The 13515-nt window shown below is 39.1% G+C and overlaps 1 protein-coding gene across 6 annotated transcripts in view; it reads right to left on the reverse strand.

The window, feature by feature from the left end:
* The window catches only part of PLXDC2 (plexin domain containing 2), a 287499-nt gene extending 279834 nt beyond the window's left edge, over positions 1–7665 (reverse strand). For 3 of the 6 annotated variants that reach the window (XM_034402358.3, XM_034402356.3, XM_034402357.3), the window contains exon 1: positions 5745–7548. In XM_034402358.3, coding sequence (XP_034258249.1) covers positions 5745–5856 — 112 coding nt within the window. In that variant the 5' untranslated portion in view covers positions 5857–7548. Of the gene's footprint in view, positions 1–5744 lie in introns of all 6 variants that reach the window. The other 3 variants (XM_087892833.1, XM_034402359.3, XM_060684884.2) reach the window with 2 other exon arrangements.
* Between the last annotated feature and the right edge of the window lie 5850 nt (positions 7666–13515).

The following is a 13515-nucleotide window of genomic DNA, read 5'->3' on the forward strand; positions in this document are numbered from 1 at the left end:
CCTGTCCATTCTGTAAGCAAATTACTTATAAATTACAATAATACAATTCTGGAACTGAAAAGAAGTACAAAGATCAGCTAATCCTTCCTTCTGTATCTCATCAGCCTTAACCCAATCTGGTATTATTTATTCATGAAAAGGACAGCAGTATACAATAGTATGATAAAATCTGTGGCATCCAATGAATTTAAACACATTTATTACCAAAGTAATGTGCAGTGCTCAATAAATAAACAGAAAAATCACTTTTATGGCCATAAAAATGTTTGAAAGCCTATTTTATGCTAGACACCAAAAAAGAATTAGACACATGGTACAGAGCGGGCTCCTAGAGTATAGTGGTAAATTTTGAATTAAGATATATATTTTGAGGGAGGGAGGGAGGGAGGGAGGGAAGGAAGGAAGGAAAGAAGGAAGGAAGGAGCTAATAGTTTTATTAAAAATTACCATCTGAAAAAATAGACAACCCAAGGCAAGTAATCAAGTATGACTTGATCTATACATTATTAACCTAAGATTACAGTCAACAGTATTTCAAACAGCACAGATTTAACTTTGCAAAACTTACGAAATTGTAAAAAAGATTAGATAAGAGAAGGGCATCATGTACCTTCCAGATAAAAATGCAAACTATTTTGCAAAGCATGTTACCGTTGAAACTGCAAGTATGAAGAAAGCATCTGAAAATTAGCCAAGAGCCTATTTAGATATGTATTTCAATAAATCTATTTCTTCTAATCTGGTTTTTTGTAATTTGAACCAATCTAATTAAATTGGCAATTTAAATTGTCAAATTGATTCAACTTGAAGATTCCATTTGGTAAAGGTTATACATGCTTAAAAGTTCATTTCATTGTCTCAAGGCACTGATGCACCAAATCAGTCTAAAAAATTATTTGAACATGTTCTGAATAGCAGCAAGGTCTCCAAGGTCTTTGGCAGAGAAACCAGCCCTGCTGGTTAAGATCTTCTTGGTGAAGCTAAGATGGGATATATCTGGAATTTTCTGCACACGTGTCACTTTTCACTAACTTCAAGTAACTACCAAGCAATATTGAAGTGCTATTTTTAGACTCTCTGGAACCTTCCAATATTGGAGGGCAAAAAAAAAGCTATTATTTCTTTAAAATCTATGCCCGGGACAAAAGGGACAAAAAATATGGATGTAGGTAATAAGTATATCAAATTCCCCAAAAATCATGGATTCAATAGGTGATCTCCATAGTTCATTTTTAGCTGAAATACTGCAATTCAATCTTCTCTGATATTCACCTTCCAAATGTGTTTGTTATTCTATCAGAGCCCACACAAGATTCTTACCCAACAGTTTATCAGCAAAATTGTTTTAACAATGGTTAAAATGCCATGGTTTAATCACAATGGATTGATTCACGTCATAAAAGTTTGTAAGTCAAATTGCTTGTGTTCAGAGCCTAAATCACAAATAAACAATCTTCTGATTTATTTTATTGTATAAATACAGTCACTTTGTATTTGTTGAATTTCACAGTATTTAACTTTTATATACTGTATTAATGAAGTTGAAAGAATACAGCTGCCTTGGAATTACCCCACAATCAATCAGCAAGTCTATTTTAATTGACTGATTAAAATATCTATTTATCTGCTGTATTAAAATTGGAAATATCTATAGAATCCCTCTATGAAAGTCAGTATCTTGGTACCTAATTGCTATCTATTACATGAAGATTCTACAGTATTTTGGTATGTATTTAATTGCTGAGCTATTATATGGGTAGTCCTCAACTTACAACCACAACTGAGCCCAAAATTTCTGTTGCTAAGCAAAACAGCTGTTGTGAATTTTGCCCTATTTTACAACCCTTCTTGCCACAGTTGTCAAGTGAATCACTGCAATTGTTAAGTTAGTAAAACAGCTGTAAAGTGAATCTGGCTTCCCCATTGACTTTGCTTGTCAGGTCGCAAAGGATGATCACAATGACCCCATGATACTGCAACTGACATAAATATGAATCAGTTGCCAAACATCTGAATTTTGATCATGTGACCATGGGTATGCTGCAATGGTCGTCAATGTGAAAAATGGTCATAAGTCGCTTTTTTCAGTGTTGTCATAACTTCAAACAGTCACAAAGTGAACTATTTTAAGTCGAGGGCTACCTGTAATTTATTTTAGATACTTTTTTGCTTCCTCTCATTTGGAAAGGTCAAAGCAGCTTCCCAGCAATTTATCAGCCAGGTGTTGACTTGTCTGAATTCTCCTCTTCCAACAATGCAATTATGTCATACGCTCAAAGCTATCCTGAGTTTCTAACTAGCAAATGATCTTCAACCAAATATGGCTTGAAGTTTAGCTGAAAGAAAGCAAACACCAAGGAATATTATTTTCTTTTAAAATCTGACTGAACATACACATTTCAAAGCACTTAGAAACGTTATGACTTGATGACAATTGTTGGATTTTCCCTCTCCCCCCCATGCATAGTGATTAGTTGTTCTTGAATAACTAATGATTGAAACCGCTATGAAGTGTTAACATGCTATTTTTTTGGGAATGAGTGAATGAGTGAAATGAAGGGCATGCATGCTTACACTTAATTTCATATTGTAATGGTCACATGAATGACTGGATGCTGTATTTAAGAGATAAGAGTTTAAATCCCAGAAAAATTCTGCATATCTCAGGTAGCCTTGTTAATTATATAGGTAGAGTGAACAGAAAGCAACAACTTTAAAGAAAAATCCACTTGAGAAAGCAGCTGTCAATATTAATGGATACAAGGATGCCACACTGTACAGGTTTGATGATATTCACCTGTTTATTCTCCCGTGTGATATATGTCATCAGTATTTTCAAAATATTGCTTTCTGCGTTGTCCAAGAATGATTTGCTACTGTAGTCCAACAGTTCCAGAAAGTGAAAAGGCTGGGGAAGGCCAATATATATCACTTGCCAACCTTTTTTTTCCACTAACCCAATAACTTTCTATAAAAAAAAAATAAATGGACATAGAGCTGACCCAAATAGCATAACGCTAAGGAATATAACTGTATTTCACTGAAAAAGCAAAGAGCATTCCTAAGGAAATCCACATCAGAATTGACTGAAGTAGACTATCTAGACATGAAATTTGCACCCTTGTGGGCCTGCAAATATCTCAGTCACTGCTTTTTTGTTTCAGAGTAATCTGGAACATCTATTTCAACCCTTAAAAATGTTTCATAAGAACAGGCTAATTTTTCCAGAAATGTTTAAGGAGCAAAATACAAGCTTAAATCTCTATAAGGCTTTAAAGAATCCATGTTACCTTTTAAATCCCCTCAACTCCTAAAGCCCAAAAAATGAAAACACCATCAGCTAACAACCCCCTCCCCCTGCCCCCCCCACCTTAATTCTTATGGTCAATTTAAAATATGTGTTTTCTTTATCCATTCACCAATGTTATACACAATATTTAGCAGTTGTATATGAGAACTGCAGTTGAATTTTACAGTCTTTCACTGCTCACCATTTCCCTCTCTTTGTGTGCATGCAATACAAATATGACCTACCAAAATAAAATCATTTTATTCACAAATTCTGTGTTTACCACATTACTTGAGTTTTTGGGTTACCTTTGTTGGCAGTAGACCAAGAATGCCATCCCGTGTAATTATTAAAGAGTAAATCTGGCGGTACTCAGTAGAGTTTGGTTTTGAATAAATGCGGGAAGACTTTGCAGAGTTGCACAGTAACTCAGGAAGATGAGACCACAGGGCATAATCTCCTGTAGAGTGGGTATCACCCCGCCAGCTGTGTGGTTAAATGCTTGGGAAAGATTACTTTTTTTGATGAAGCTTTCAGCAGACCTTCCTACAAGTCTTGTCATTTCCTTAAACCTCTGCTCCCAATCAAGGAAATGAAAAGGCAGGAAACAGTATATTGCTTTATCTGAAAAGGATGTACAACTTTGTGAAACCACACTACTGCACTGCATATTTACACCAGTCAATAAAACTCTTGTTTGCAACCTAGAAGAACAGGAAGCCAGAGAATGAGATTCTGTCTGTGTGTTTGATAATGAACCCTCTTCTCATCATCTTCAATGGAATAGCAGATTTTTTTTGGTAAAGATATGGAGCTGAACACAGACCACATAGAAGAGGAATAGGTGCTCTGAAACACACTTTTTTTTTCATTTTAGGAAGGTAAAGATTCACATGTTCAGTGAGGCTGTGTGCTTATAACATGGATTGAGGAATATCACAAGAAATTAAAAATTCATAGTGTAAATAGTGGTGTGCTATTTGCCTGTCATATCTTCAACTGCTACAATTCTAACCAGTAAGCCCTGTTGGTTTTGAATTCTGGGGATTGTAGTCCAATACCTCTGGTGGGAACTGATTGTTTTTAACCAGTCTTCTTCTCCTGCATGATTCTCTTCAGTCAAAGTGACCTGCAAGTGGAACGAGCCAACTTTATGATACCAAATGCTGTTGAACAATTGTGTTTATCTTTCCTATCTTTTAGTGGGAGGAACTGGCGCTCTTTGGCAGTCAAACGTTGAAGATTATTCCAAATTCTTACTGCAAGCAGGATATCTAATTCCTGCTTCTGTACTTTCAATGACTGGGTGATAAGGAGAAGATTCAATAAACAATGCTGTTCTCAGCACATTAAAAAGTTAGTCCATTTAACTCCTGTTTCACAAATATATTTTAGAATCAAAAGTGGCCATGATGATTCATGAAAACATAACATTCCCCCCTCCAAAATTGTAATTGTGCTTCATTGCTTATAAACCACAGGACAGCTTGCATAAGAAACCACCCGAGTTTTATTCTCATGATTAGCCTACAAAGTTGGGTAACATCAACTAGCCATTAGTCATCCAGAAACTTTCCCTGTGGATTGAGGCTCTGAACCAACTTCTTCCCAATTCTAGGTTGCTTTAAACACCCAACAAAGATGATTTTGAACACTCTTGCTAAAAACCTTTCAAGCAGACAAAATTTATTCAACAGGTGCCAATACCTTCTTCAAGAAAAAGTATAATAAATTGCTCCAATGTTCCCACTGTTCAAAGGTAGGGCAACATCACCCTGTTAATGAGTAATCATTTTTGGCTTCAGAGACATGGCCACCATCTTATCTAAGTCCTCTCATCTAAAATTACCTTCCTCAGGATGTAAGATCATATCCATAGTACTGAGTTGTCCCTTAATGTTCTTGAACTCCACCATCCAGAGAAGAGTGTGTGACAGGAATCTAGTTGAGAGACAAGAAAAGTGGTCCCCAGGATGTGCCCAGGAGCCTAATCAAACTGTGATTCCATCACACACACTGTGATATCCTGCCAGATTCAGAAGGAAGCATGTTAATTGTTCTGTCATTCCATAAATTTCCTAGCTGAGCCCCATCTCAATAACTTTATAGTCACATTTGACAGAGTCTTCCTGTTGTTGCCCAACAAGAGAAAAGAACTCTGCACATGTTCCAAAACACTTCATATATATTACATGAATCCTCCAGCTGAAAGAAATGTTTCCTTTTTAACACCTCTGCTTTGAGGTGAAACCCTTGGCTATCAAACAAATCTGGTTAGTAACCCCAAGCCCTCAGATAAGAAATGATTTCCCACTGTGGACGTTTACAAGCTTAAACCAGGAAAAATCCACTCTGGAGATGAAGACACTCTCGTTTGCTCAGGGTTCACCTCTCCCCCACCCACAAGAACTCTTCACCACCACCACCCATCTCCCAGGCGCGCTTCTGTCCTTACCGAGATTCTGCTTCGGTTTCATGGCTCCGATTAATTGTACCCGGTCAGCCAAGCACTGCAAAAGTAAAAGCGCTCCAGCAGCCACTACCTCCGCTTTCCACAACCTCGCCATCGCGCCTCTCGGCAACTGCCTTTTCAGCCGTTTGCGCGCCCTTTGGTCTCTCGGGTGCGCCCGTTGGGGAACAGCGAAAAGGCGGGCTCTCCTTTCCGCTTCGGTCCCCGCACTTCACTTCCTTTAAATCCCGTCCGTAAAGTCACTTTTTCTCTCGATCCGGTTTCATTCAGACTAGGAGCAAGAGAGGCAAGCGCCTGCGTCTCCTCTGCGTCCTCGACTGACTCTTTTCCTACACGCGAAGCCAAAAAACGAGCTGAGTCCAGCAGCGCAATAACGGGGAAGGGTGTGTGTTTGCATACGCGTGGGGTGGATGCGTGCGTCCGGGAGAATATCAACAAGCAAAACCTGATTGCTGAAGCCAAACTCTCCCTAACTGCTTAGGAGAGTCCAGGAGGGAGAAATCAAAAGACTCAACAAGCAGACGCCCACCTCCAACCTCCCTCACCCCCTTGCATGCTCAACGTTGCAGAAATCAACGACAGCGAAGGATGGCTCTGAAGAAGATCGTGGGTTGTTTTTCCCCCCCTCTTAGTCAAATGTAACTTAAGTTAAACGAGGGCTTGAGGGAAGCTTATTAGGGAACAAATCCACCCAGGAGGAGGCTTCCAAATTCTACGAGCCTCGAATTCCTGCGGTGTGATCCAGTGGAGAACTCCAATGGGCAGGTCTAAGGACGAAACAAGCTCCCGTTCTCTTCCAGTTGACAATAGGTTGGGCTGGTCCAGGGGACGTGGATGGCTGAGGAGCTCTCGGAAGAAAGCGAGTCCCGTTTCCTCAGTGGCTTTAAGACAATGGGTAGAATCCAGCGGCGACAAGACCTGGAAGAAGACGGATTGTCGACTGCCCCGTTGAGCAAGATATAAACGGAGGGCAAGCGCTTCACCCGCACACACAGAGAGGCAACTTACAAGGAGGAGCCATCCTGAGATGCCTTCTCGCCTCGCTAGGCAGTGGGCGAAGCAACCCGGCGGGAGGCGAAAGAGTTTAGCTGCCACGATCGCTGCACCTCCCACTCCCAGCACCTAGCCCGCTTTTCTCAGTTTAGAAAAGTCCCTTGTTTGGGGCAAGGCATAAAAGCACCCGCTGCCACCGCCGCCTTCTACTTCCACCTTCTTCTGCCGGAAGCCGGTTATCCCAACCGAGGCGCTTTCCCGAAAGAAGAGGAAGAAAGAAAGAAAGAAAGGGGGGGGGGAGAGGGGAGGGGCAGATGTGTCTCTGGCTTTGCCACCACTTCCTCCTCCTTGCCAGGAGATGAGCAGCGCCTCCGTGCAAACTCGGTATTTTCTCCCTTCTCTTTTGTCCTCCGGCAGAGATTGATCAAATGCGTCTCCCCCTCCCACAGTCTCTCCCTACCCAAAGAGAAAGAGGCTGGAGCTCCTGCTGTGCCTTAATCCGCGGCGGGCAAGGGAAGGGGGGTATCGCCCGAAGGCACCGCTCGGCCTCCCCAAAACAAACACACGCGGCTGAGAAAAGCCTCCCCCAGGCGCTGAGAAAGGAACCGCGTGCAGCTGTGCTGGAAAGCGCGAAGAAGGGAGGACACGGGGAGTGGGGGGAGGAATCATACTTAAAGCGGATTTATGCCGAATCGGGAGGACAAAAGTATTTAGAGGAACTGCAGCGTCCACGGAAACCCATTCCGACAAAAGTGTAGCTTACGTGGTTCGTGCCTCTTAGGTCGTATCGCCATCTAAAGCATGGGGGGGGGGACCAGAATGGGGCTCAATTCATGCCGACTCTTTTCTCAGCAACGTCACTCCCACTTGGCCCTCGTGAGGAATTCTCAGCCTTTTAACAGCTCAAGAATGGAAAATACAGTAGGAGGAGGGAGCAACGATGAGGCAATAAATCATAGCTGGACGAGTCGTCTTCCCGCGCACGGATTCAAGTACTGCAAACCGCGCACGTTGCTGATGAAAGTCTGAATTGTTTCTCCAACTCGTTGCTTTAGCTGTGCACGCTCCCTTTCAAAGATGTATGCTTTACATGCAGGACTCAATGATAATTACTTATTTAGGCATCTGGTGGTAAGTAATTATTTCAGATGCCCTGGCTACCAAAGACGCAGTTTAGTTAAAGGGAAAGCAGGAGAGGAAAGAGATCCCTTTATCCACTTGTGAAGTGTTTTGGGGTCCAATAGAGTTCTTTGACATAATGCACATCCACTCAGACTTGGCTTGAAGATAAGCAGTGAGTACCAGGCATTAAAGCTCAGGCTCCATCATTTTAATATAATATTTCACACACAAAAAAAAGCCATAAAGATTTTTTTTTAAATGCTGTTTGCATTTTAAAAAGCTGCATAATAACTTCTGATGAATTTCAGTAGATTCTTTTTCTTCTGCAGGTATTTAATGCAAAACTCCTTATTTTAGATACAGATTACTGGATTCACTCACATTTTTTCTGGATGTGTCATTCATGGCCATGTGTCATTCATTTGGAGCCCACCCATCTTTTTTAAAAAATAATTTTGATATGGATAGTAATTTGTCCAGCAAATTAATTTATCACAGCTCAATATTCATTCACTTATAACTTTGAGGTAAGAGACATCTTATTAACATATTTATTTTGTTTTAGTTCTCAATTATGCTAATTTAAGCTATTTTTTATAAAAGGGAAATGTTGCTTAAATGGAGGAATGTCATAACACAATAAATATTTATTTTAAAAATAAAGGGGAAACATTCCTTATCAGCAATATTTTAGGGAATAAGTATAATTGGTAATAATGAACAAGCATATATTAGTAATAATGGGCAATTACAAATTATAGTATGTTATTGCATGAGACACTTGTTGGAAATTTTTAAAAAAATTAGGATCACTAAGCTACACTAAATATATGAAGATGATTATCTGAACTGCCATTTTTCATACATTTTTAATGATGAGTGCTACCCCAAAATTCGAAATGCTGGAAATGCTGTAGGTCTTCAGTTGAAGCCTTAATAGTGTAGGAAGTTAGCACCTACCCCTTTCCTGGAAGAATGAAATATTTTAGGAAATATTAAAAAGGCAGAATATTATATTCCCCTGGATGACAAATGGAGAAACATGTTTTAAAGACTAAGCAGCTTCCTGCCTCCCCCACACACCCCTTTGTTAATGGACCATAATCTGCAACACAATAGCAACAGAAACTAACACAATGAGACCCACCTAGTACAAAAACTCACCACATGGCACCTGGGAAGATTACATCAGCCAGCAAGGCTAGCTAAGACCCCCACCATCTGGGAGTCTGACAACCAATCCGGATACTTTTTCTGGGCCCCAGGAAGTTCAAAGCCAGAGATAGCATAAAACCTGGGGACTCGCTGTATCTCGGCCCCTTTTCTGTTCAGGAACTCAAACCATGTGATCCTGTCCACCATTAAACCATCTTTCCAAGCAGTCTCCATGTTTCCAGTGTCTTTTTTCCCACTTGGAGCTGAACCCAGAAGGATATTTCTTCCTATAATAGCTTCATGCTTACGATACTACTTGAAGCTTTAAGTGAGGACCCTTCCAATCTTGAGGCAGTTTCACCAGTGTTGAAAAGTGTGACCAGATATGGTCCATAATGAAATAAGAGCATCATTTTACACTCCTGCGTACCAAGTCTTAATTCTTTTGTGGATATCCAGCTTTTTTTGCAATTATATAACATCTAAGTTCTTTTGGGAATGATTCCATTAATGTTATCCCTTTTATCTTGCCATCCCAAGAGCTGAGAATTTTTTTCATAGCATCTTGTAAAAAATCTGATTAAGGAAGCAAGTTTGTTATAGCACAACATCTGGAGTTCCAAGGCTCTGGAGCACATTGCTAATTACAGTCTATTTATTTCATTTATTTATTTAATGGATTTATATGACTGTCTATGTCACATAAGTAACTATTGGTAGCTCACAATATTAAAAATAATAAAGACAAACAAAAAATATAAAGCCAATAGCAGCAAGAAAATAAAATTACAATGCCAGAGTCCAGCACTCAGCATAACCAAGCTATGGGCCCTGCCACAACCCACTCAAGCACAAAGCCATGTCTTATGGAAAACCAATAGGAAAGTACCAATTTTGTGAATCCATTAGAAATATATAACCATGTAATGATTCGTTGTGCATTGCAAGTAGAAAGTAGTAGATTCTATAGACTACCCTACAGTAATTGTTAAGGAAAAGGGCTACATCCATATTGCACATTTATTATTTCCTGAAAGTAATAAACCTTCAGATGCTCAAGAGGTCAGCGCCACTACATATCTTTGTTATACATTGTTGAATGTATTTCCTGAAATATGGCTTATAGATGATGCCATTGCTATAGCACTTCATTTACTTAATGCACCTTTAAAAATGTTGTCCTTGATCATTAAGAAGACTGTTCACCTTTAAAATTGTAATTCTATATGCAAGATCATAGGGCATAAGATATATCTGCTAAAGTACAAGTTTACTCTGAAGATAAGCAGCAAATCAGATTTTAATCTAAGTAAGGTTCTTAATATTGTACTCTAATAATTCTTTTCCCCTTTTACTCTTTCAAACTAATATTCTGGGATTCAGAAACAGAACTCTTGTCTCAACCTTTATTGTGCTGTTATGAATTTTTCTACCTCTTCTGGGGCAGAAGAAGATTTTTTTTCATGGTTTTGGATGTAAGAATGCAGTATACGAGTCAAAAAGAGGGCTGTGAAAGTGTCTACAGACCCCTCATATCCTAGACATAAATTGTTTCAACTTCAACTTGTTTCAACCTCAAAAGGACTCTATAGGGCACTGCACACCAGAACAACTAGACACAAGGACAGTTTTTCCCCGAATGCCATCACTCTGCTAAACAACTAATTCCCACAACACTGTCAAACTATCCATTAAGAGTGTGTTACTATTATTCATCTCATCCTTCCTATTACCTATCTGCTCCCACCTTGTTGCTTGTATCTACAATTTATATTGTTTTGTTTCCTAGTATGATTTGATTGCTTATTTAGTAACCTATAACTATCACTAAATGTTGTATCTTATGATTCTTGATGAATGTATTTTTTTCTTTTTATGTACACTGAGAGCATATGCGTCAAAGACAAATTCCTTGTGTGTCCAATCGCACTTGGCCAATAAAATTCTATTCTATTCTATTCTATTTTATTCTATTCTATTCTATTCTATTCTATTCTATTCTATTCTATTCTATTCTATTCTATTCTATTCATATTATGGACACTTATGCACAGACCAGCATTTAAAAAGCATTAATTTCATACAAATGTGAATCTGCTTGTGATGTTTGGAGCACTTTGCAATAACAGCTAGAATAACAAACAAATATCATGTAACCATAGAAGTGCTAGATAGATGTTCTGTACCATGAAGTAGCCATAGTTTAGTTTTGCCCTTTAGAACAATAAGTACGCAAGTCACATAAGTTGTAGCTATGTTATCAGCCGCAGTTTGAATAGGCTCAGGCAAGACATGTTTGCATATGCAGCTGGAATAGGAATTCTGGGTAGAATTCTTAGCTACATCAAAATCCTCTTGCATATTATCTATCAACTGAAACTGACCATGCACACACTTCTAAGAATCCTCGGAATCCGAGGGCAAGATATTTACATAAAATTTGTCATACTTTCTTTTCAACATACCCTATAGCATCATCAGTTTTTTTGCTGTTGATCTTTTGTCCTTCAGAGTCAATAGTCCATTAAATGGGAGTGTTTGGGAAAACCAACATAAATCTTGGGATGATATTTACACAAATCAGTTTCACCATCCTAAATGAAAAGTAGCTGATCATTTCAAATAGCAAAGCAAAGTTTGTATTAGGACTATGAGATATGATAGAGATGAGAAAGTAGCATATAGCAGGGGTCCCCAATTTGTGGGCCACAGCCACTAGTGGGCCGGGGCAGGAAGGGATTACAGCTGGACTGCAGAAACTGCCAGTGAGCGCATATACGCATTCTCACTTGCACAAGCAGTGGGTGAGTGTATGTATGTGCGCTCCATTTGCATGAGCAGCAGGCACTTGTGCACACCGCTTGTGGAAATGGAGCTCCGTGTGCATGCGCATGCTTGCCAGCTGCTTATGTGGAACATCCCCTCTCCCCCACACATACACACTGGTCCACAAAGCTGGAAACGTTGGGGAAATCAGGCAAATAGAATCTTGAAAATTGGGGAATTCAAAATGATGTAATTTTACATATTTCTTAAAATAAATAAAATATATTTCTAATAGCTTACATTCCTTTTAGAGGATGTTGCTGTTCAGTTAATACTGTTCCTATTCAAATAATTCCATGGATACTTCCTCTACAGTTGTTTTCTAGTCTGGAAAGAGGAATCTTTAGTCTTCCAGATGTTGCTATGTGTAATTCCAGTCTCTGACATTGATGTTGACTGATTTGATGTCAATTGGAGTCCAAAAATATCTGAAAGGTCAGAGATTGTCTATCCTGGTAGCTTTCCTTGCGATTCCGATCACATGCATTGTATTACCTGAAACCATAGCTTGTTAATGATTCATAAAACCATCAACAAAGGGATTGTTTATCTTCATTGCCTTTTAATATGCAGCTGTTAATGGCCTTAGAAAAAAATACCCTTTAGAAGCACTAATTTGCTCCTTTATTGTTTATTTAGATGCAATTCTATCATTGCACAAAAGAAAAGAAAGTGTATAATGATGTGGGGGGGGTGTTATTGAAAAAAATTGTTTAATGGTTTGGAATCTGCCAAAGCTAAGTCATGTACAGTAATTTGACTCTTTTTGCCAGCATTTTGAAGAGAAGAAACTATCTTCTCTACTTTTTGAAGTCTTGTTTGGACTATTAATGCAACATTAGCAGATTTTTCATCAGGCAAGTGAAATTCTTTAAGTGGGAAGTAATTGGCTTGATATGTTTGAATAACACCTGCTGGGATAATTATCAATTTCTCTCATGTTGGGGATAAGAAGATGAATGCAGTAAGGATTGCAAAGGCTTTATGGCATGGTGCAAGATTAGTATTGTTTGACCCAAAGTCAATCTCACTGGGAGATCAAGAGAAAGTTCTGTGCCTATTACAGAAATTAAGACTCTGCCTGAAGATGTCAAAGGGTTTTACTGCATTAAAATTAAGAAGTCAGCTTGCTAGAGATTGAATTGCATATGTTGTCCAGCTTTTGCAGCTGACTTAAGAGATTCCATGGGCACAAAAATCTACGAAGGCAAATGTTGAAGTGCACAGCTCACCATGGTAGCCCTCACAATCTCATTAAAAAAAAAAAATTAGTTCAGGACTAATTATGCACAGATACCTGTTTTTTGAGCATCATCAGAAAAAAATAATAGAATAATAGGGTTGATCCCATTTTCTGATTTTCTCTGAATAGGTCACAACTAATAGCCCAGCAGTAAAAGCTTGCACAATTAGGCCTCAACTTATAACAGGTTGCTTAGTGGCCCTTTGAAATTATGAAAGACCACCCAAAAGGTACTTATGACCTGGTTCCAAAGTTCTAATGGCCATCCCCCTCCCCACAAGTTTATGCATTTTGGGCACTTGACAAACAGTCCACATCTATAGCCGATTGTAGCATCCTGCAGTCACATGATTAGAATTGATGATACTTTTAAAACCAAAATCCAGCGTTTACTTCTGGTTTTAGGTAAAAATGTGC

The sequence above is a fragment of the Pantherophis guttatus genome, chromosome 4 (genome assembly GCF_059756535.1).
Source record: "Pantherophis guttatus breed Tessera chromosome 4, ASM5975653v1, whole genome shotgun sequence".
Classification (NCBI taxonomy): domain Eukaryota; kingdom Metazoa; phylum Chordata; class Lepidosauria; order Squamata; family Colubridae; genus Pantherophis; species Pantherophis guttatus.